We start from the raw sequence: 26,156 nt of genomic DNA, 5'->3' as shown, positions 1-26,156 counted from the left end.
TCATAAAAACATTTAACTGTATAAAGTTATTGTAATAAGAGAGTTGAAAGATAGAACAATACTATTCATAACAATTCAAAAACAAAGCAATTATTAACTACTTAAAACAATGTAAAGAGCTTTACAGTCAATGGCGAAACAATTATAATCCCTATTATTTCTTCTATGATAACGTTTTCGACAAGGACGATAAAGTATAATCCTTTAAAATCATATCGATCCTAGTTCCTTTTCGTACATTTTCGAGTATATTCTTTCAGGATCGTACATTTCCACGAGCTCGCTCCAATATTTCTTTTCTTTATGTATTAGATGCTTCATAACTTTCTTTATATCTACACGTTGTTTTTCCGTACACTTTTTACAACCACTTTGTAGGGCATCGGTTATATGAGCTGAAAATGTATAGATAACACTTGACTGTAAACACTGTCGTTAGAAAAATAAAAAAAATTGAATGTTTTTTATTTTATTAAATCAAATTCTAGTCAAATAAAATTTTGGTTCAGTGAGAAATGGCTTAGCAAATTGAATATCTTTGTGAGCAAAACGCGATAAGATTGTCTAATTATCTGTAACTATCAACCCGGATAACGGACCTATTAATATTTATGCTAGTAAATATTTTTTATCCTTTACTGATATTAGTAAAATACATACAAAATTTTAAAAGTTTTTTCTTTACTAATATTTTTACACAGATTATTTGTAAAAATTTGAAAGTATGATACTTTTAAAGATTGGCCGACTCTATAAATTTTGAAAAGGACGATTGAAAATGGCGTGGATTCAGCATCTTCCGATGATCTTACAAATTTGTAGGTCTGCACTTACCGGTCTGTGATCTCCACTAAAACTTAAAGGCACTAACTAGCGCATTTAACTAAAGCATTTTATTAGATTTATATATCCTGAACATAAATAGAAAAAAATGGGACTTCAATATAAAATGTTTTAAATAACGATCCATGAACGAATCAGAAGGTTACGTTAATTACAATGCGCTACCTATACTTTGCTCGCCTCGACCTAATAAATTGAATCGATGAAGGCAGTTGTCTGTATCTAAAAAGTAGGTTTGCGACAAAATCAATCTTTTGAGACTAAACCTTCAAAAAATTACTCTTATCAAAGTTCTAACATTTTCAAAATTTATTTTAAAAATTACGTTATAATTTTCGCCTGTAACGTTTTTCACTCATGGAAGATAATGATATAACTGAAGAAAGTAGTATACGAGATATATGCGACAGAAATGAGAATACAATACGATATTTTTGTTCGTCCTTAGTACTTCACCCAATTTCCAATTGACCAATTAACCTTACCTAAACAATATCATACCATATCGCAACTGACGCGACAGGTTACGATGTATCCAAATCCACAATTAGAAAACTACTAATTACAACACCGCTAGTTTACAGGCACAAACTACACGCTCAACTACCAAATCCAAATCTTTTATTTGCTGCCATCTTGTTCGTTTTAGGTCACCAGTATATATTTAATATTTATTTTGAATTGCAATATATCGCCGATTTACGAAAAATCAATAAAGAGAAGACCAAAAAATTTATTGTAGGTTAAACAATGGAAGGTAATTTTTGTTAAACATCTTTTAAATTAACTCAGATTAACAAGAGTTAAACTACTGTAATTTTTAACATAACAATTAAAATTAAAATTTGTTTGTTTTCCTGGTTTACCTTTCAAGAATTGTCTGTTGAGATGATTTGCATCACGTGCTGAATAATACTAGTAATAGTCCGACCGGTATCACTGTACTGATCGAAAGGAAAGCGCGCGGTACAGAAGTTCCATTTGGATTATGGTAATTATTTGCGAAACTAGTCAATGGTCGATAATTACTGACGGAATCAACGTACATGAAATATATTCGTTATTTTAAAATCATTTTTCGTCTGGTTTATTAAGAATTAACTGTATCGTATAAAGTTTTCTAGTTAACATCAAAACGTCGTGGAAACCACGGATCGATTAGGGAAACGCAAGCCTCCAACCACAAGGTAGACGTATAAGTGGACAATCTTGTTTAGGTCGCCGGAAGACGTTTCAAGACGGAAATTTAATGGTAGAGGTCTGTGTCCAGAAGGAAAAGTCCTAAAGCTGAAAATCTCACCTATTTTACATTCGGAAAAGACGTTTTATATGTTCATTGTATTCTATGCATCCATAATCACTATAAAATTTTTGGATTAAACTTTAAATAATATGACTCTAATTTGTAGCCGTAGTATGCCCACTGAGACAGAGTGTTGGATTGTCAATACTGTCTAAAGAGAGGTTTGAGATTTGAAGAATATGAAATAAAGATGTTACTTACATTTTAACTCTTTCCCCTCGGGTGTGCATCGGCCTTTATCGAGTATACACTTGACGTACGCAATTAACAGCCTCTTATTGGATATCACATCGTTCACGTTGATGGAGTCGTATCTATCCGTGTACATGTCAGCTTTGATGATGGTAACTAATGCGCTAATTACAACGACTACTGTTAGCGTATTCATTCTGAAAATCAAACAGACGAATTTATATTATATGTAGGTTTTTTTCAAATAGGATTATCTATTTTTATCAGATTTATAATAGTAGAAGAGCTAAAGTTACAGACGTAGCTTCAACAATTAATCGTTTAAAGTGGCGAAAGGTTCTCAAATAACGACCGACGACATAGTCAAGGTTGCGAGACGTCGATGAATGTGTGCAGCGCAAGAACGGTAATTATGGCGATCTTTGCAGAAGGCCCATGACATGCAGTGGGTGTCTATGGGTTGATATGATGATGATAAAATAGGTATAACCAGTCGATCAGTTTAGCCAAATTGTAAATTGTGAAAAATTCGGGTAAAACTACCACACAACCCTTAAGTTAATAGAAACGCTAGAATAAATAAAACGAAGTCACAAATCGTTGAGGTCGTGTTCAGGAAACCTGAAAGGAGATATCCCTGAAATTTTATGTTCAAACGAAACAGGGCTCTTAGTGGTTAAATATGAAAAAGTAAACCATCTTTTCTGATCAAAGGAAATTTTTAACGGTGCAACATTTGACACAAACTTAGCCACCAATCCCTATTGATAACTACTTTTGGTAAACAAATGAATATTTGACCAAAAAGATTATATGTCAGCGTCATTCAATTGTAATTGGTTGTTCATGTTTATATTTTTATTGATTTAACACAGCCACCTGATTTATTTATCGATTTTTAATATTATTTTTTTTATTTTTCAGGTAAGTGAAACGTTGATGGTATGTGCCAAGAATCGAATATAAAAGATTTACTGTGGTGGTAATTGCAATTTGGTTTTTGCCATGTTGGTACCGCGCAACATATTTTATCGGAACTAAAGTCACAAGCAATTAGATCATTTTGTAAACAAACGTCTGTGCTCTGCAGTGATTATTTAGTGGTTTAACAATGTTAGTAAAGAATTATGACTGTTATAATGTGATATAACAGGGATATAAACAAATCTAAAATAATCATTAAAAAACAGTCAACGATTAATCCTTACTTGAGATCTAGAAAATACAATACACAATCTCGATTCACTATTAAAACTGAAACTGTGGAAGGCGGTGGCAACTGATTCGTTTTTATATCTCGACTTTATCCTTATTGAGTGTCATTAGAAATATTTCATTGAGAAATGCACGCAACCAGATGAAATTTTCTGAATAAGTCTTCTCTTTTATGACAATGAAAATATAAGTTAAGGTTGATTTACTGTACTGTTACTTATTGTTTGTAAAAGAATTATTTAATATTAATTATTAAATGATATTATTGAATTAGTTATTAAATATTGGCATATAAACATATTTTCATCAATACTTTGTATTTAAATGATTATTTGTTATAAGTAGAAGTGGCGGTAGGCAAGTCACATAACACGTAGAAATGATGGCCGCTGGAGCCTCAAGATCTTGTAATGAAGACCAGAGACCGGAAAGCGCAGCGGATGCCCACGAACAACGTAAACAGTTGATCTTTTTAGGCATTCCGATTCGAACTGGTCTTCTTGGAACTCTACGGGGAAGGCCTGTATCCAGCGGTGAACGTCATATGGCTGAAATTTTGATGTATGTGTTTTAACAAGGGTGGTGGTAGAGAGCTGGTAGTCCAAAAATTAGGCTTATTCTTGTACAAAAGAAAAAGTGACATCTAACAATACTACGCCAGGGTCTATACAAGTATTTCCCAACGTGGGGCCCACGCCTCATAGGAGGAAATTTGAAAGTGGGCTTAACACGAATTTAACCGTTTCTTTAATATAAAAATATAAATGTTACATAAGGGGGCGTAAGAATTTTATAAACGCTAAGGTGGGTCATGGCATGGTTAAAAATTACTGCGATATACCGTTTCCTTGAGAAGAGCATTTTGTCACAACAGTAAACACGACTAAAACTAAACAAAGGAGACTGAGGTAGAAATTACTGGGCAAATGGGATTTTTCATTTAAGAATGCTCAGGCATGTTATACTTCTGGATTTTGGGATACTTTTCATTATAAAATTCCACACAGCACCACACTCTCGATACCTCACATCAGCTGACAGCCCCGTTCACATCTCTTTCCATAGACACACTTTCTTCTTTTTTAATTTATTTTAAATGATGGATTAATTTCCAGCCATGGTCATACGGTAAATATTTTCACGTAAATATAATGGTCGACAATAAGGTGGTTAGACTTGTTAACGTTGGCGAAAGACAATTTCCAACTGGACCTATTACAAATGTATGGGAGAACCATCGGCGTATGAAATATTATATAATTTATTTTAGATATATAATCTATCGATTGAAATTTATTTAACATAAGCACATCTCTATCGGTCGAGAAAAATAAATATAATGCAGGAATTAAAAGCAAATGCCTGAATATTATCAAAACTTAAACATTAAAAATGAAATAATTCAATGACGTAAAACTTTTTTTAAAAGTGTAATTAAAAATACTTTTAAATAGTCTATATCGTTCCAATCATATTATTTTTTTATCAATATGTATATAAATTATGTTGCTTCAATTAAAAATTATGAATATTTTTATCAAGCTGCATTTTGTGAAGATATTTTTAGTTTTGCTAGTTACAGACGCTACTGATGGTTTGTTTACAAACCGTACTTTTGTTTAAGATAGTTGTATCATATCATATACTGTGTACCATTGTTAAGAAATTCTTAAGAATTTTGTTTTCTTATGATAATATAAAAGAGAGTGCCAGTATGATGTAAATGTGTCATCTCTCCGTTTACCCTGACCCAGCTTCATTGGTCGATTGAAACTAAGAACAATTGCATCGTTTAATTATTATTTACCTTGGCCTTCGTTATTTATTTTGAATTAATCATACCAATGCGAATACAAAAGTAATCAACTGTGATGCATTACGTAAGTATCTTCTTGTTTACTCTCCTCGGAACAGTCGTGGTTGTTTGCTTTCTCCTATCTTCTGGCAAGACAATTCTTTTCTTTTTCTCCACATCGTCATCTTCCTCTCAAATATGCCAACAAAAATTTGCTTTTAACTTCCAGGAGGTTAGAGATAGTATAGGGCTGAATCCTCAGTTTTCACCACTTTCATCATATCAGCTGATGATCACTGCAACTGGTTGTTTGCTTTCTCCTATCTTCTGGCAAGACAATTCTTTTCTTTTTCTCCACATCGTCATCTTCCTCTCAAATATGCCAACCAAAATTTGCTTTTAACTTCCATGAGGTTAGAGATAGTATAGGGCTGAATGCTCAATTTTCACCACTTTCATCATATCAGCTGATGATCACTGCAACTGGTTGTTTGCTTTCTCCTATCTTCTGGCAAGACAATTCTTTTCTTTTCTTTTTCTCCACATCGTCATCTTCCTCTCAAATATGCCAACAAAAATTTGCTTTTAACTTCCAGGAGGTTAGAGATAGTATAGGGCTGAATGCTCAGTTTTCACCACTTTCATCATATCAGCTGATGATCACTGCAACTGGTTGTTTGCTTTCTTCTATCTTCTGGCAAGACAATTCTTTTCTTTTCTTTTTCTCCACATCGTCATCTTCCTCTCAAATATGCCAACAAAAATTTGCTTTTAACTTCCAGGAGGTTAGAGATAGTATAGGGCTGAATCCTCAGTTTTCACCACTTTCATCATATCAGCCGATAATCACTGCAAGGTATAGGCCATCTCCAAAGATCGCCACGATTAATGGTCTCGTACTGCGCCCATATCCAGCTTCTTCACGCGATCTTAGTTATGTCCACAGTAGCATAAATATATTTAAGTACTCGCTGTGCCCGCGGCTTCGTACTCGTGAAATTTTAGCAAAAATTTGTTTGGTTTATTTTTCTTTTATTATAGTTCTCGGACTTTTCCGCTTCGTGAACCTTTGTTCGATGAAGCTGTAAAAATCGGTCTAGCCATTTTAGAGATTAACCAAAACAAACAAACACATTGACACAAATGAAAAATATATTATTTTGGTACATGTTTGGCATAATAATTCACATATAATAAAAAGCGGTTATTTTAATATTACAAGCAGAAACTCCAATTTAATTTATATAACGAATATAGCTTATTTGTATAGATAACGAATATAGCTTAATTAAGATGCTACGATTATTTGTAACTATGAAAGTAAAAGACAACTTCTCAGTATTCCATGTATTCACTGTGCGGGTGCTGGATCCGTCGAGTTTTAGAGAAATTTAACAAGGTGCTCAGGTCTGACGACACGCGTAACAGGTTTAGAAAGAACTCCTTAAAATGCATTGGCGTTTACCTTTACCGACCTTTCAATAAAAACAAAGAAAATTTTTTTTTTGGTTTAAAATTATAAGAATACCAACTACGGTACACTGCAGTATAGTTATAACATTATTTTTATTTTTTGGTCGGCCATTACTACTCCCAACTGTAATTAAAGATAGGTAAAATAAAATAAATATTTGAATAAAAATAATAATGTATTGATACAACTTTCGACAATTTGCTGTGGTTGGGCAATTAACTTGAAAAATTTCTAACCTAACCAAATTATTACGTCGAGAACATCGTATTTCGTATTTCGTGTACGTAATAACATTTTTAAGCTTCTCATAATTTAAATGACTAATCTTCATTTCACCCGTCATTTACCTGCGCAAATTTTTCTCGTCTACATTCAAATATTTCTTCCGGACGCAATAAATATTTAACACAAAGGGGTTGCTAGTAAATGCTTTTACTTCCGTAACCGGACGGGAACAAATTGAATAATTACACTCGTATTAATACAGACAGTGATTAAATGATAATTTTATTACTACCATTGAATATCTTTACAAATATATTTTATGTTTTTCTTATCTGTGCATCACAGCTTGTACCTAGAACGTCAACTGTTGCTCATCGGCTTATTCCACAGATTACAAATAATACTCTTTGGAAGGGGCCTGCATCCAGTGTTTTCCGATAACCTTTACAAAATCATCTTGTCCATCCTTTGAATGAATATTCCACTCTGCGTTCGCTGGTCCATGGTGTCTGTTCTAGGACTAAAGACCTTAGTAATCAGATCTGCGTGGTGTATAGCCTGCCTATTGCCAATTCAACTTACCGATCTGCTATTTCAGTTAATTTCGGTTTTGTACAGACCTCTTCATTCCTTATTCGATCTGGTTGAAAAATAATGAGTTCTATGGCCACTTTTAAAATAAAAATATATAACAATAAGTCGGACTTAAAAAAACAAGTCTGCTTCGATTTTTGTGTGACACAAAAAGACAAAAGTAAATAGTATAGTTACAGAAACATCTAAAAGTATACTACGTACATCTATATGTACATGAGGATAGTATTATAAATAAATATATGTTTGTTATGTTTTTCTATAGGCTTCATAACTAACTCTTTTGTAGGCAGCTGTAACAATATGAATTCAGGATGCATAGCATATGAAATGGTCATGTGTCACTGTTGAATATATAAAAAAGAGGAATTTATAGGGAAATCGAAAGCACAGGGATGAAGAGCATAAGTGTTTTCCTTCATATATATGACTTTAATAAAGCACCGAACAAGCCTTTATAGGAACTTTAAAGTGTTAAATTACACCAAATTTTGAACTCTGATTATGTATAAAGATACTCCAAAAATGTAATACAGTTCGCAAAAAAAAAAATAGTTACAATAAATTTTATTTAAGACTTTATTATTAGACTGTGGAGTATTAATAAGTTAGAAAAAATTATTGCTTCACGACTAAGTAAGTAACAAGTTAATGTTTTATATAATTTAAATGTAACTTAATTTTTAAATTTATTTAAATACTAATTTAGCGGTAGACTTGCACCTCCGCTGATGTAAAAATAGTTAAACTACCACAAATTAACTACTCTTTGGACTCGTTAATAACAGAGATGCATATGAGATTTTTGAATTTGTGATATCTGTACATCTTTCGCGTTACGAAACGTCTTTCACAGAACACGTTTTTAATTCATCGTTACTCAACGGACCCTGTAATACGATAAAAGGAATCGTGCTCAGAATTTACTTGGATGGTTCTAAAGAAAACTTTCTATCAGACATATTCCCCTAAATCCATTAGTAATAATATTAAGAAATCGTTATTATAATTTATTTGAGGATAAATTATTTCTATGTTACTCTCTTATTGGATTTAGGGTTTATTACTTATACATTTTTAATTAGAATTCATTATTATAATTGATATGATGATGTACAAGAAAAAACGTTTCGATGTTACATTATTGTCGGGTGACGTTTGTTTTTAAATTTATTGGATAAAACGTATGTAAAATGTTTTTTTTTTTAAATGTTTTATTTCATTGTTAAATTTAAGTTTAAATTTTTTAATTCATTGTTAAGTTTAAATTTAATTTTCTTTATTATTTAGCTTTATATTTAGCTTTGCTACAATTTATCTTATATATATCTCATAAAAACAATGGTGGACCAGCGGTAGAGGACAGAGACATGCGATCGTAATCGCAGGTTCGATTCAAAGCATAAAGTTTTAGACAATTGACATTTCGAGCATTAATTATTTAGATTATTGAGAAAAAACATGCATATGCTTTACCATGGTTATTCAGTTATTATAAAAGATATTATTGTTAAAAAAATTACTTGAAAGAAATTTATTACGATATGGCGTTAAAATTGTATTAATTTACATCGAATTGATACTACATTATTAATACATAACAAAGGAAAGATAAAAGGAAAGATAAAATTAAACATAATAAAGCTTGAAAGATTCCTTTCAAGCTTTATTATGTTTAATTTTAGTTGAAAAAAAAAAGGATTGGTCTCCACATTTACTTTTGTAAAATCATGATGTGTCAAGTGGACTTAAATTGACTTAAATATATATGATACTAGCTGATCCCGCAAACGTTGTTTTGCAAAAAAAAAATTGATATTTTAATTTACAAATAAAAAATAAGGGTTGATCGTAGAGGAGTGAAATTTATGGTTGTACGAGTATGTATTCTTGTATGCTGTATCATAAAAATATAAAAACAAAAAATTTCGTTAAAAATTAAAAAAAAAATTTTTAAGATAAAATTTTATACCCCTATGTGATAAAGGTTGTTCACACAACCTTTATCACATAGGGGTATAGAAAATAGATAGTAGCCGATTCTCAGACCTACTGAATACGCATATTAAATTTGGTAAAAATCAGTCAAGCCGTTTCAGAGGAGTTCAAGTTCGAACACCGTGACACGAGAATTTTATATATTAGATAATAAATCAATTTCTTGTAGGCTATTGTTTAAATTTAATAGGTGACGAATAACGATTTTTTAGCGGTTATTAAGAAAGGCAGCTATGTACCTACCTGCAGTTTGCCAATTCGATTCGGCCCCAAATACAGTCTGGTGTATATTGTTAAAATAAGTATCACTATATACACGAAGTAATTGTCGTCTTACTTAGTTATATTAGTGAAATTTTATTTAACTAGTGACTGCCTAAATTATTTATTATTTATGTTTCAATCTTCCAGTTTGAAAATAACGAAAAAACACGGAAATATACATGTTATAATACCTTTATAAGTTTGTTTTCGCTATAATTAGGACAGAGAACGAAACGTAGAAATCCGCCTTATAATTATCAAACAGAAAAGCAGTAAAATGCCGCTCTGTATATAGATGCTGTAAGGACATCGGTTTAAAATTGCAAAGTATACAAAATATTTTCTATTTAAAGAAGATGGCGAAAATAATTTTTGTAATTTTGTCTACAAGTTGTGATTCGTTGAGGCACAAAAATAAATTATGTATTTTCATAATAATCACAAAATTTCAAATTCACATACTGCTAGTTTTTCCGTTAATTTATATAAGATACACCTTATATTATTTTTAATTGTATCAGAAATATAAATAACATAAAATTACATGTAATTAAGAAAAGGACTAATATATAGCTACTTTCGCTATGTAGCAGTAGTCGTGCAATAAAGTGCACCGCCCGCCAGCCAAACACCGTGTGTTTGGCACTAATCGGTGTAACATTATTCCTGAGGATGCCCTGTGGAGGGGTGGAACACATGCTGAGTGATTTAACGGTGGTAGTTGTGTAATTCGCATTGTTTGCCGCATGTGCATTTATCAGCGGGCTGGCGGGCGGTGCACTTTATTGCACGACTACTGCTACATAGCGGAAGTAGCAATATATTAGTCCTTTTCTTACTTAGGATGGACTCCCGCAAAGTAACGAATCCATTAGATATTACTTGTAATTATTGCTTTTTCTATTACTGCAGAATTTGTACTATCAAAATTCTTCGGACTCTCGCATTCGAATAGAATTTAAGATTGATAACTATATACAAGGTGATTACAAGTAAGTTTAAAGACTTGAGGACTTACCTATAGTAAATCATACTATATATAACTAGTAAATGTTTCCGAAATGTCTATGACAGAGAGCGATAATAACATAAAAATATCAATAGACGCCCACAGGCCACCCCAAAGGTCGCCACGAAAACCGGTCTTGCCCTGCCCACCTCCAGTGACTTCCGGTGACCTGGACTTTGTCGTTGATTAGAGCCAAATGTCTTTCGACTTTTAAGGCTTTTAAAGCTGCATTATTTGTAAATGCCCGGATTCTTTCGTTTATGTTGTTCATATATTATAATAATTAGTACATATATATAGAGATATTATTTTAATTGAATTGATATTTGTGCATTGTATACGTATTTTATTATTAATAAAACCATATATTAATATTTAATATTAAATTAGTAGTTACATCTTCTTCTTTATATATTGTATAATTCTCTTTTTTTACGTCGAAGCCCTTCTATTGACATACAAATCTTTTCTTATCCATCCATAGTTTGCCTGTACATAATTGAGAAATATCTTGAGCTACTTCCACCGGCATACTTCTATGTTTTTATTGTGTTATTCCTATTTTATGTTAATTAGATTTTGTTTAACCCTTTCCTTACGGCAATCCGTTCCGCCGAATTGACGCTACTGAACCTGGCATGTGCGCCGTGAAGTGCGCACATTGTATGACGGTAAGCTGATGTTTGAATTTTCTCATTTGTGTTACATATTTAAAGATTTTACTGGTATATTAATTAAAAATAGAAATTAGGATAATTCTCAGTAATTTATTTGGCTGTAATAAATCTTAAAACACGGATCTACACATAAGCCCACAATACAAGGTGGACGTCGGCTAACTCCGGCGCTAGTAACGAAAGGGTTAAATGCACAAAGAGGGCCATCATTGGCTGTGTGAGTTCGGATTAGTAATGAAGAGATGCGTAGATATAAACCAATATAGCCCAACCTGTGTACTGGGGGCCTACTGCTGCGAGGCAGGCCAGTATTTCCGAGCTGGTTAGGTTCAGTCGCCAGTCAGTCAGTCTAGCGGGTTAACAAGAAGTGACAGAAGGCTGGCTACATAGCGCACAGAATTAACGACTGCTGGAGCCTTAAGATTCTTGAGCGGAGGCCATGGCAAGTGCTACTTAGGAAGTCCCGATTTACTTCCTAGGAATACGCAGAATACAGGTTGCTTCCAAGTGCTGTATCTAGAATTATATAAGAGAGGCCTATGTCAGGGAGTGATGTCTTACAGAATGAAATGATGATGTAAAAATACTAGGTGATATTTTCGGTGATAATAATACTTATATGTCCACCAAGTTATCATCTAAAGAATCAAAGATGATTTAATAAAAGTTTAACGGTCTATATCACAAAGTTAAAAGAAAGTTGGAAGGAATTGAAAGCTCGTGATGTATGAACTGAGTTCTTTAAACCTCTCAGTCGAACTCTAAAGTTTACTGGATAAACTCGTTATCGACTTTACATCCTTTAGTGGACCTCCTCGAGGAAAAATCTACTGTAGGATCTTTTCATGAGTTAGCCTAACACATTATTCTTAACCTAAGAATAACATTAACCTAAGAATAACCCTAAGGCATTTAACGGTCTTTAGCGCTTGGGCAGCTGCACTAAATAAAATAACTTAGAAATTAATGTATAATTAAGTTTTTAATTATATTGTTTATACATATAAATTTTACCTGAGTTTACCCATAAGAAAAAAAATATAAAACACTGCCGTGACTCGCAGCTGGGAGAAGAAAGTTCCGTATCCCTTTTCCAACTGTCTGCGCTCAGTAATCGCGAATAAAAATCATTATAAACAAAACGCTCTAGCGATACAAATTAAATTTAATAAAAAAAAACACTTCTGACAGCTCCAGCTTATTTTATATCAAGTGCTTGTTTGTTTAAATAAAAACTGTTTAATTCAAATATTTTTATTATTACTTTATTGATTGTTTGTTACTTTTATCTACAAGTTCATTGTAAGGAACTAGACAAATAATTAAATATAGAAAGTATTATTATCTCATTTTTTGAATTATAATGAATACTTTTTAATGTATACGTGAAGTGAAAAAGAAAAACAGAGGTATAATAATATAAAATAGCACAATGGGCGGTCTTATCACTCGAGGCGATTTTATACAGACAACCATAGTATGAAAACAAGTACAAACGAATAGTATAACAAAATATACGCTACGAAATAGGTTACAATATGATAAATGTTTAATGTATTCAGAAAGACAATTACATATATACTTACATACAAATAAATACATGAAATTTAAAAAGTAATAATAATCATAATTGTCAACTTAGTTATAGAAATTTCAATCCTAGATTTAGGATTCTCCATAGTTTTTAAATATTAGTAGCTTATTATTTTCACTTATTACATTTTAATAATTGTGCATTAAATTACAAAATTTTAAGTTCTAACTAATTACTTTGAAGTAAATGTTATTAAAATTTTACCTAACAAAGAAGCATATACGTCGTACCGTCTTGGATCAAGTAAGCACTTGCTTAAAAGAGAGAAGAAAAAAACACTTAGTATTTCAATAATTAGTTTATATAAAGAATCACCTTAACTATTTTATTTATGTTATATCCCTCACTCTACGGTTTATTTATATACATCCGTAATGTTCGTAATTTAGATGAACAAAAATCACCTGCACCTTCCACAATAATAAAATGAAATAAAAAGATATTTTGAAATTATCACTGTATTTTTATGTACAATTTTACTCAACATAAAGACCGCAATATACTTCGAGCATTGATAGCTCAACTGAAGGGTTGCGGTCGTAGGTCCCGGATTAGATTCCCAACATATTTATAATTCACAGTTTGTGCATTACTTATATAGAATTACCACTGCTTACAAACAAGTTGCCAGAGGATAGGCAGTAACTTTTTCTACGTACCATAATGGCACACTGCGGTCGCCAACCGTGGCGATTATGGTATATCCCCTCATAGATATCCTTAGGTAGGCCTGTACCTTGCAGTGAGCGTTTATGAGATGTAACGTCGATAAACTGTAGCGATTACCAATGAAAAGATAATTAACACACTACCAAAAGCATACGCATATAATTTAACATTAATAAGGTAATCTTAAATAATTAATATTAGATTATATCTCACGTATTAATTACTTGAGTAGTCTTCAAAAATATCTAACCGGGAGCTGCTAGAACTATGTTTGTGTTTTGGAATATCAATAATGATTTTCCCGGCGCTACGAATCATTTTCACAATGCTACGATTATTATTATAAGGTTACGAGTGTCTACTATTCGATCTCAATGCAAGTTGTATGATTTGATAATTTAACAATGCAATGTATTGTATTAAAAATGTCTTATCAAAAAAATCAAACCGGGAGCTGCTACAACTATGTTTGTGTTCTGGAATATCAATAATGATTTTCCCGGCGCTACGAATCATTTTCACAGTGCTACGATTATTATTGTAAGGTTTAGAGCGTCTACTATTCGATCTCAAGTTGCATGATTTGATTATTTAACTATGCAATGTATTATATTAAAAAAATGTTTAATTAAAAATAAATTACCCTTTGGAAATAGGTTTTCATGCTATTTTTTTAAATCGTTTATATTAAGTATCGTATTTTAATTGCTATATTATTCTAGTATTATCAAAGTTAGATTTAAAATGTTTCCAGAACACAAATACAAGACATTACATTAATATAGAATGATTTTACAGAGTTTAGAAAATTTTAGTCTGTTATGTTATATTATTTAGTATGTATTCACGTTAGGATTGTATTTTTACTTGGCAAGCAGAGCAAGAAGCCGAGTTACGCGGAAATAACAAACAGAAGAAAAGATGTTGTCATTGATGAGAATGACATGATCGAGAAAAAGAAAAATAGAAGAGTTTATAACGTTTTTCCTTAATTCCATTTTATCAAAAATGGTTAAAAAGAAGAACGAAATGGTTAAAAGGAAGAAATCAATATCAGAATAAATGATTTTGACGTGTGTCAAAACGGTTTAATCTAGTTATTTTAATAAAAATATGACAACGGTACATAAGTTATGAAAATCGAGTTGGCCTACTTCGTAATGATACGAGGAAAATTGATTTCACTGTTCATCGAATTTTTTATTTTCCAATTCGTTAGCTTTGTTCTACAGTTTCAAGTTTTTTAAGTTCGTTAGATCGGTTGAATAAATAATATTTATTAATATTGTAATCTTTATAACATTATATACGGTGAAGTAAGCCGTAAATTTTTTATGTATCAAATGAAATTATTTCACATGATTATGCAGTTTTGTTCATATTGACAATGTAATTGAATTTATTGTTACGATATATTATGTCGTAATACTATTCTATAATATATCGTTAAGAATTGAGAGAGATTTGTAAAAGAATATCAAAGAATTAACAAAAACAAAAGGTTATCTTCTACGTTGACCAGTAGATGTCTAAAGAAGGATTTAAAACTCTTGTATTTTATCATTGGATACATACGTAAATTAATATAATTCACGACACTGTAGATTGTATAATTAAACACCCAGATATATTACTATAATACAAACTACAAAAATGTATCTTTAATAAATAAACACAGTAATGTTTGTGCGTTATTTTCTAACGTAGGCCACGTATGGGGAAAATCTGAAATTGTGGTCATAATAATTAAACAGTTAAGTTAATGTGATACTTAAAATTATTGTATATTATCAGCTGGCATTCAGCCGAATAAGCATAAGCCGCGGCGTATATGACGGTAGACGCGGCGTAGGTGGACGACGACATAATCAAGGTTGCAAGCAGCGCAAAACGAGTCATTGTGGCGATCTATATCTTGCAGTGAGCGTCAATTGGCCGACATGGTGATGGTAATGATATTCATATGTGAATTACCATCATTACATTCGTAGGGCATCCAAAGTTGAACACAGGCATCTCCCTTAGATTTTTAAATGGAGCTCTAGACAGACTTACAATTATCTAATTATTTATTATGAGATCAATGTAACTAGTTAAACAATTTATTAACATTTTAAGTTATCATTAAAAGTTCGTTAGTTTTTCTTATTTGACATCAAGATGCTGTAACTTGGCTCGCCACTTGGCAACCATTATTATGGGCGCAACTTAAATACAACTTGGCTCCGAACAGCTGCAGCAAAGTTAGATTTAACTTCCGCAACGGAGACACTAGACGATGCGTTCATTTTAATCTGTAAATTTGTGAAGATTTACAAACTTTGTTCTAGATATAAATTCATTTTTTTTATAAAACTAATGTATTATGAACTATACGGATTCTATAATGTGTACAACTAAAGTTTGCGTTAAACATTTAAAGAAGAATTTAAACGAAGCAAAATAAATAAAACAGAACATAGAAAATTACTTTTTTTATAAGCAAATTGTAAAATTTTGCCATTAATGTAGTTATTAAATATATTCTATATAATTAAGTGGCATTCGATTAAGTGGCGACTACTTACTAACAAACGTGGCGTAGGGGAGTCCCCCACTAAGTGGAATGAAGATTTCTTGACTATTTAGTCATGGTCGTCGGGAAGACGTTGTGAGCAGCGCAGTCATAGTGGCGATTTCAGGGAGAAGGATTGCCTTTGGAGGGGGAGGAATGGCCTTGCACTCCATAAGCTGCTATGGCGATTATAATGATGAACTGGCAAAATAATATACTTCACTCATAAATTACTTAATTAAAAGTTACGATACCTTTTTACAATGTTAAAGAATCTTTTATTTATGCTTATTATTCGCAAATAAATCACCAATATCCCATTTATCCATTTTATTCGCTTATAAAGTTTTCATAAATCTGTTTCAAACATTACGATTTGTTGTCTGTTCTAGTATTGTTAACTTTGTTTTCTGTTCGACATTGTACAACAATTTCAAATATTAAACCCAAGTTGTTACGCAGAATCCTAAAATTGAACGACTTACCGTTCTTTGGATGTAGAAACTAATTAATGTTTTGTAACATTAAACATGTTTTCTTCGTACAATTGGCGCAAAACTTTCTATTTATTTAATAAACATCAACAAGCTTTTACTAATTGTATCAATAACATAACAAATAATATATAGGCTATATGAAACACAATCTTTGACATTCAAATTACTGTATTGAAAACGCTTAAACCGACTTTATACTAAATACTCTTTCTGACACTACATGTAATGGACTCAATGCGTCACATTTTTTTGTAGCAGCTTGCGTTTCTCTTATTCTTTTTTCGAATGTAAATTGTGAAATGTGTCGAATATCTTCATTACATTCACGAACTTTGACTAAAAAACAATTGAAAAATAGCGGCACAAAATTTTACTAACTTGTTTCTTTTTTTCAAAATAACCTTTTAATGTCATTAAAACCAGCCAGATACAAATAATACAGTCAAAGAGACTATTACAAGTTGTTAAATACTTTTTGCGAATAGAGTTTTTCTTTTATCTAATATAAAAATATGTGTTTATTGTCTATTACATATATCACATTTATTAATAAATAAAAACTATTTCTCCCACGTACATATACATTAGAACAAGAGAATGACAAACAAGGACAGAATATACCCGGCGTCGGGTCTTTAAGAAATGGGTTTGTCGTAATCGTGTGACATTTGGTAGAGACAGTAGTAATGGAATAAAGTTTTGTCAACATCTGCCGTCTCCGAACTTCGCAAATGTCATATAAAATATTAAACAGGGTGAAAAATATCTATTTACTTACATAAATGTCACGTAACTACAAGAAGATAAAGACGACTGCATCAAGAGTTCGCTGATGAGTTATTAGATATGTATTTCTGTGAGTGGTAATATTTCAATAGTTACTTTTATAAACTCAGAGTTTTTGTTATCCGTTTTATTATATTTAAATATAAAATAGATTTAGTGGTGGTATAGCGATAGATGACTGAGACTTGTAGGCTTCAGATTCGATTTCCAGGATACAGTATTATATAATTTACACTTTGTACATTAATTAAAAAGAATGGCCACTGCACTAAGTGTAAAATGGACAGTACCGTACTCCGCTTACTATAATATCATACTGCGATCGACAACCCGCCTGTTAAGTATGGCGGTTATAGTATATTCACACAAAGACATCTTTTGGGCATTGCCATGATTTATGTTGGTGTTTAAGGGCTAAAATGACGACGGTGAAGGATATATAAAAGATTAAAGTCAAAAGAGAAATTAACGAAATTCGTAAAAAGAATGAACTTACTAACAGGCAACGACAATACCAGACAATTTAGCTTGTTTATAATATCACAAGTTTGTCATTTGAATCTTTTTTATATTAAATAGCCGTTTTTGGCCTAGCGTACACACCACTGCAAATATTATATACTATTTCGTTTTCTTATATGTGTGTACATATTTAGTTAAATCTTTAATAGAAAATTTATGATTACTTATGTAATATTATGCTATTTTTATATAATATCGTATTCAACTTTCGTTCCTATATTATACAACAAATAACTTATATTATTTCATAAGTTTTTATTACTATTATTGAAAATGGGTTCACGGGTGTTAAAGATGGGATCCCACAAAATCCACTTAAAGTAGACTCGGGGATGGCAGTAATATAAAATGGTCTCTTGATGCTTAGGCAAAGAGAGATTGTCAGGAGAGGTTCTACTGCTCTCAGATGACTGAATGGAAATCCTGTGTTTCACGGAAATAATGACCGTTAAGTTTTCTGTGGGAATCTTATAAATCATTTTTTTTTCCCAAAGGGTATTTTATGCAGATCTATATTTATCTATATTATTTGATATTAATAGAGGTTAGAAAGAAATCTCTTTTCAAGTCCTATGATCTGGTGATGGTACAATCAGGACGTTTGACTCTAAGTATTTTATGATAACAGTGGGTTTGTTCTCATGTGGTGTAACATCATCAACATCAACATGTCAGCTGATTGACGCCCAGTGCAAGGCATAGTCGTCTACCAAAGATCGCTATGATGACCAATCTTCAACGACTTCCAACGACCTTGACTGTGACCAGCTCGTTGTCGCCAATCAAAAACCCCCCAAAAAAGGCAAGAGGCACCAAAGACTATATCTGTACCAATTAAAAATAATGATTATTTGAATGCACGTAATATTTACATTAACATATTTAATGGAATCAGGCGTTACCTCGCGGAAGTCCATCCTAAGAAAGAAAAGGACCAATGTTTAGCCATGTATGCGTATGTATGCGTAAACACAGAGTCCTTGGCACTAATCGGTGTAACATAACTCCTGAAGATGCCCCGTGGAGGGGTGAAACACGTGTTGAGTAATTTGGTGGTGGCGGTTGTGTGATTTGCGTTGTTTGCCGCATACGCATTTATCAGCGGGCTGGCGGGCGCTGCATTTCATTGCACGACTACCACTGCATGTGCGGAAGTGGCTAAATATTGGTCCTTTTCTTATTTACACTAACAATGTGCTGCGACGGATTTGGAATTTCAAAAGGTGAAATATTACTGTCAGGATCATATCTTCTATACGTGTTACATATCCATGCTATATGAAGGAAGCAATTTTTAATTCAGATTATAATTATGACAAAGCAACGGATTCTGACATACTTGAAATAATTAAATTCTTAATTATGTATCTAATTTGTTTGTCGAGCGTTACCGTTTAAACAGAGTTTTTAATTAAATGGAAGATTTAATAAAACGTATCTCTGTGAGTAACGGCAATGGAACAATTTTTGGGATTTTATAATTTTTTACATTAATAATTAAGACAAACATAGTAGATTTAGGTATTATCCGAATTCGTAATTAACGATACAAGTAATAAATTACGATTCTTTACAACTTTTATAATCACTTTATGACCGCCTTGACTATTTTTCGTCGATAAATAAGTTCATACAACAATTGTTTAAAACTACCGTTTGCACTTTTTCTTTCGACTCTTTAATATTTATGTTTTTTATCTGTTTCTTGATATATAATGCAAAGTACAATAAATAAAGAAACAAATATAATATTACAAACACAAATATTATATTATGGTTCACGTTTTCATTGGCCTCTCGTTCTTCTGTTTTGAGTAATCCAGGACCATTTTTTACAAATTATATATTTTTTCCATCACATTATTTGTAACTTTATCTTTTTTCCTTCCCAATGTCATCATCATTCATTCATCTTTTATTCTCCGCTTTTCTTTAATTATCCTAATCTTTTCATTAATCACCAAACTTTCGCAAACACTTCGCACCAGAATACTTTAGGTTTACATTTTTTTTTGTTTTGATTTATGTTTATTTCTTTGTTTAATTTTTTCCTGCATTTAATTTCAAATAATTAAATTTTTACTTTCCTTTTTCCACACTAAATTTATTACATATTTAAGTATTTATAATGAATAGTCTTATACATCTTTGTATTTTGTTTTTGCCTACTTGTTCCTTTTAATGGTATCCTATATGACCTTTCTGCGGTACTTTAGAAAGGTCCCGCGACTCTCCACGTCCATAAGTGATGCGATGTTCCTTTCTTCGACTCCTTGCTGAATCTGAAATTAACAATCCGTTCTTAGCGCGCCAAATGCGGGATAACTGGCGATCTGGTGCGCCACGGTCTGGTCGACCGCATCATTTTATCTGTAGGATGTCCAAACCTCAACATAGTCTGCTCCAGAGACTTTCCAACGCGCGTTTTCCAACCTTCATGGTGGTCGCCCTACACTGAGCATTCTGCATCTCTGGTCTCCGCTCCAACTTTTTAAAGTTCCAACATTCAACTGTTTTGTCGACGCCTACCCAGTGCCATTTTAACTTGTCAATTTTCTGAGCTATTTTGATCACTTTACATAAGAAAACTTCTCATTGTTGATTATATCTCCCATGGCTTGTTGAGCGACTGTAAAATTAGACTAGAAATGAGAAGCCATATTTAAGTGCCATAAGACATTTTTAGAAGATTCGTTGGTATTATATTGTTATGTAGAGCGTAGTCTTGATCTCCACTTGGTCGAGGATGAAATTATTGCGTGATAAATATTTTCTTCGAACAGCACATTTCAAAGGCTTCATGGATTGCCTTCCAATGACTTTGATAATGTCTTTGACAGGTTGACGTCCAACGCTAGCTGATCCGTAGTTCCCGCTCCAGAACCTTAAGATACCAGCATCCGTCTGTTCTGTTGGATATCATCCGTTGATCAGTAATTTAGACTGTTTATCTAATATAAAAAAATGTTTTACCTCAATAGTGCTAACAAATCGTCGTTCTAGAGCAGAGTTCCTCAAACTTTTTTGTTTCGTAAACCCTTTGCCATGTTGTTCCCTGTTGGGTAGACCCCCTACTTACCTGATATTCATTTCCTGTAAATTTCTAACTGTAGTGAAGTTTAGTGTATGTTCAAAATGTATTGCGACCACAAAGCGAATACCAACATCCTACAACTTACACAATTTTATAAACATATATATTTTTTTTTTTACTTCTTAGGTACTTTTATAAATAATGTTAATTTTTTTTCGCTGACGTAGACCCCTTGCAAGTTGTCATAGAGTCGATATAGACCACTTTGGGAATCACTGTTCTAGAGAAATGTTTAAACTGTTTTATCTTATCTTTATTTTAATAGTGAGAATCAGGCACATTTTATTTAACTCGTCGATTAACTGTATAAAAAGAAATAATGAGTCATCAGTTGCTGCCGATAACACTTTGTGAAATGGACAGATTGCATTTTAATTGGAACTTGGAATGAAGAGTTATTGACGCTTCCGATATTAAAAGGTCGTTATTGTCTTTCGTCGATTATTACCCAAATTAAATAAGCGACGATGAATATTCTAGTCTTCTCAAATAAAATAATACTCAATTATTTAAGGCGACGAAAATATTAATTTACATTTTTGTTAAGATAAATTTTAACAAAAAAAAATGAGGATTTTGTAGTGTTTGTAACTTTCTATTACTACTACTATTATAATACTACCATTCTTATTAAAAAATCTGTTCACGAACAGACTTTTACATTATTTTTATTTTCTACATAAAAGCGAAGATTATTAACATGATAATCACCGGATGGGTGGATAACGGATGCGTAGTGCCCTTGAAATGAAGGTAAAGCTAAAAGTGAATGTAGAGAACATCGCCTTAATGATGGGCGACGATAATCTTCGCCCATCTTTCCTGTCTATTGCTCGCAGGGTGGCAGGCAATGCAATTGATAAAAATAAAAGGAAAACAGAAACAAGAAGTGAAATAAAAAAGCATGTAAACGATTTAACAAAATAAATAGAAATGTATTATATGACAAATTATGTATAGAATTGTTATCTATTAATAATGATAAAAATAAAATGTAAGAACAAAATAAATACATAAAAAAAATAAAATAAATGTACCTAGCCACCTTAGAGTAAAAAGATGACGGAAGAAAGGCGAGGAAAGAAACGTATAAAAGAGCAAAACGAAAGACATTGTGAAGGACGAAAGTAAAGAATGGAAGATATTGTGACGCGTGAAAAAGAGTGATTAATAAAGAAAATACTGAAAAAATTATTGAATAATAAAGTCCCTGATCCCAATAAGTTAGGGGTACGAGAGGAAACCAATAGCGGGGGCCATTAAAAAAACACGATATTCACCACACCATGGCAATAGAGTCCTCTTATTTATAACAGATTTAAGGTTTTGTTCGCATTCACGATAATACATATAGCTACTATAATAATTTTTATTCGTTATCTACAAAAAAGTCATACGGTTTTATCTTAAAACATGTTACATGGCTAACGTATGGAATTAAAACTGAAAAATCGCCATATGCATAATTCGTGTAGTTTTTGCAATTTTATATATTTCTGTAACAACTTTCAAGGTGACGTTGCCCCTATTAACACAGCACTTACGGCAACATTTATTTATTTGAACTAATTTAATTTCATTCAGTATTATTTTAGATTTTCGCCTAGTTGCAATGTAGCCAATTCTGTAGAGTACGAGGGTCGAGAAAGTAAGTCTTCAAAAGATAACGAATAAAAATTGTTCAATTTGACAATTATTTTCATTTAACGTCACGAAATATTCTCCTGCTGAATCAGCACTTGTTTCTTTTGCCTGTGCGTGCGATTTAGCGGGCTGCAATAGCTGCAAAGGAGGTGGGAGAGTCCGAAGATACTTTCGCACTTCCAAACGCTGTGCGCAGGAATTCCTTGCACCGCGGTGCAAGGCAAGGAACCTTATTACAAGTAAGCAAAACGATAGGCGGAAAAATCAGGAGACACATCCGAACGCTTCAAGCGCGTCCAACTCCCGCGATCTCCCTGGTAAAGAGTTTTCATTATTGTTATCAAGCAACTTTCTGGCTATTATAGTGTTTTGTCGATAAAAAAGCAGTATTCAACTTTATATTTATACAAATTGAGGTTACAAGTACTGTTTAAAAGCTAGTTCTTACTATCAGGAAATCACATGGTACTAATCTGTTAATAATCATTCCATTTATAAATCGAACTAGTTTTTTTTTATTTGTTTCTATGTGGCAACTAATTGTTGTCTCTCTTACTCGTCACATATATTTTGAAACTTTTCGACGAACTCGACTTCTCTTTCTCGACGAACTATGCTCAAAATTACCGCAAAGGACCGCACCCGAAGCATATGGATATTTTACCCTAATTGCCCTCACCGAATTCAGAATTCACGGATCTTTACCCGGAATGTCCTCAACAAAATCAGGGCTTGCAGATCTTTTCCTAATTGTTCCCATTAAACTTTAAACTCGCGGATCTTTTCTGTAGTCGTTCCTTATCAAACTCGGAGAATGCGGATCTTTTTCTGAATCGTCCTCATCGAACTTAAGGCATGCAGATCTTGTATGCTATGTATCATGCTCGTCGAACTGAAGGCTTGCAAAAGTCGGATCACAAGCTTGAATACCGGAAAAGTAATTAACACCGAATCGTATCCAGATATAAGAAAATAAAGAAAAAAAAAACTAATACGGAGATAAGTATTAAATCATAATTTTAAATATTGAAGACAGAGATTGACAATCATTACGTGTAACATTTTGTTACTACCGTTTAGTCATGTGACTGGAACAAATATTTGCACCATTTCCGGGTGAATTTCGTATTCGTTGATTGTGTTTGTATAGTATCCCATTAAAAAGGGTGCCACCCTCATTGCCGTTCCCCTGCTTTTAAGTGGAAACAAGACCCTCCGGGAGTGGTTTATAGATAATTATCTCTCTTCATTGGAGGTTTTTTATAGCTACTTTGTAGAATGATGAAGTGTGGTAAAATCATATAAAAATAACAAAAAATAATTCATACTTCTGTAAGAGCCTAGAATTTCCTAGACCAGTGATTCCCAAAGTGGTCAATATCGACACCCATCTATGGGTCTATGACAACCTGCAAGGGGTCTACGTCAGCGAAAAAAAATTTTGGGGTCCATGAAATGAAAATGGGGGTCCACGATAGTGGATCTCCATTTTCATACACTGAAAGTACCTATTTGCTTACATCATACTATCTTATAATATCAAAAAAATTAAATTATTTATAAAAGTACCTATGAAGTAAAAAAATTATTATACATGTTTACAAAATTGTGTAAGTTGTAGGATGTTGGTATTCGCTTTGTGGTTGCAATACATTTTGAACTTGTAAAAACCTGAGAGTCGCAGTCTCAGAGCTTCGCTACTTGTTCAATTCGTTACTATAGAGTATTTATAGAAATACGAATGTGGGACAAATACGTTTATTGGTTTCTTGAATCTTGAAAAGGAAATTGCTAAGAAAATATTTTAAAAAATATAAACAGATAGTATATCACACAAATTATAGTGAGTCAGTGTTATTTTGTTTGTGAGTGCTGGAGAAAAGAAAGTACATTATTTTTCATTAAATTTTAGTTTTATACTCGTAGTTAGCAAAGATAAATTTACAGGAAATCAATATCAGGTAAGTAGGGGACTACCCAATACGGAAAAACATGGCAAGGGGTCTACGACACAAAAAAGTTTGGGGAACTCTGCCCTAGACCATTAGATTATTTTACAACTCATATTCATCTACTTGAAATATAACGAGTTTATAATATTAACCTTGTACCATTACCGGGATACTATCTTTTTCTCGAACTGAGTCGCCAAATTGCCAGATCGCATCCCGGTCTTTCATACCATTATGCACTTTGGATCGTACATAAACCCCAAAGTACCGACTTTACTCACTCCTCCTTTTTAATACAATGTATTCTTCTCTAAAATGCGCTCCCCCTCGTTATTAGGATGATCAGGAGTCGTTGCGCATTTAAAGCGAAGTTTCGACAGCTGTTGCTTGACAAGCTGAAGCAATATCACGATAGCTGGATTTTATTATTTATTATATTTATATTAATAGGATATGTAGATGTGTATATATGTACACTTATATATTTATATATAATTACATTTATATATAATAAGCCATTAGTATATAAGGTGTTTTATGTGCTTCTCTTTCTTCTAAATTACTTATACTTTTCTACTTTATTGTTCATGTGTTATGATATTACTAGTTTCAGCTACGTTTATTAATTTATCTCTGCACTGCCCAAATGGTTACTTTCTAGACAATGCCTTCGGTATTAGGTTTGATATTATACAAAAATGCATAAACATTTTTTAAATAAATAAATAAATAGACCTCACTTTCGTACGCTATGAGAAAATTGCCAGAAGAGATCAATTTAATGAAAACTATAATGAAATTGACATCTATAATGAAATACTTTAACATAAACCTATAATAATTCCAAACGCCCCTTGGTACAAATACAGGTCACATCAAACTAAGATTCGTATTTATTTTGATATCACGTTCACAACATCCTTAACACAGTGGAGCAGAAGAAAATGAAAAATTCTTAAAAAGTGTAATGCTCTTGCCGAATCATTTATTTTTATTTTACGTGAAGAAATGTTTTCTTATATTCGACCTGAGTGTATAAGGTGTGTTGATTTTGCACCCACCAGAACCCTCACGATACTTGATCATCGCCACATGGCATGGTCCCGCCAGCAACATCAGTCCACGTAGTCCAGTTTTACCTTCTCTTTCACCTTTAAATTTTCATGTTAAATTTTACATTACATAAAAAAACAAATAAAAATCTGAATATGTACTTTTGCTAAAAGCAAACGATAACCCACGTTTTAACACTCTT

General features: G+C 32.3%; 2 protein-coding genes across 2 annotated transcripts in view; one reads left to right on the top strand and one right to left on the bottom strand.

The window, feature by feature from the left end:
• Trpm (transient receptor potential cation channel, subfamily M) overlaps window positions 1-26,156 on the top strand; it is a 268,334-nt gene that overhangs the window by 128,224 nt on the left and 113,954 nt on the right. The gene's annotated exons all lie outside the window — the stretch shown is intronic.
• The window catches only part of LOC137921610 (allergen Tha p 1-like), a 40,872-nt gene continuing 14,926 nt past the window's right edge, over window positions 211-26,156 (bottom strand). Inside the window, exons 2-3 of the mRNA XM_068764410.1 lie at window positions 2,348-2,535; window positions 211-395 (exon numbers count right to left, since the gene is read on the bottom strand). Of these exons, the coding sequence (XP_068620511.1) occupies window positions 211-395; window positions 2,348-2,535 (373 nt within the window). The remainder of the gene's footprint in view (window positions 396-2,347; window positions 2,536-26,156) is intronic.

Source organism: Battus philenor, unplaced genomic scaffold (genome assembly GCF_028537555.1).
Source record: "Battus philenor isolate CCGP_79_NKW_IND1 unplaced genomic scaffold, ilBatPhil1.0.hap1 SCAF_19, whole genome shotgun sequence".
Classification (NCBI taxonomy): Eukaryota; Metazoa; Arthropoda; class Insecta; order Lepidoptera; family Papilionidae; genus Battus; species Battus philenor.
This window is presented reverse-complemented; position numbering and strand designations above follow the sequence as displayed.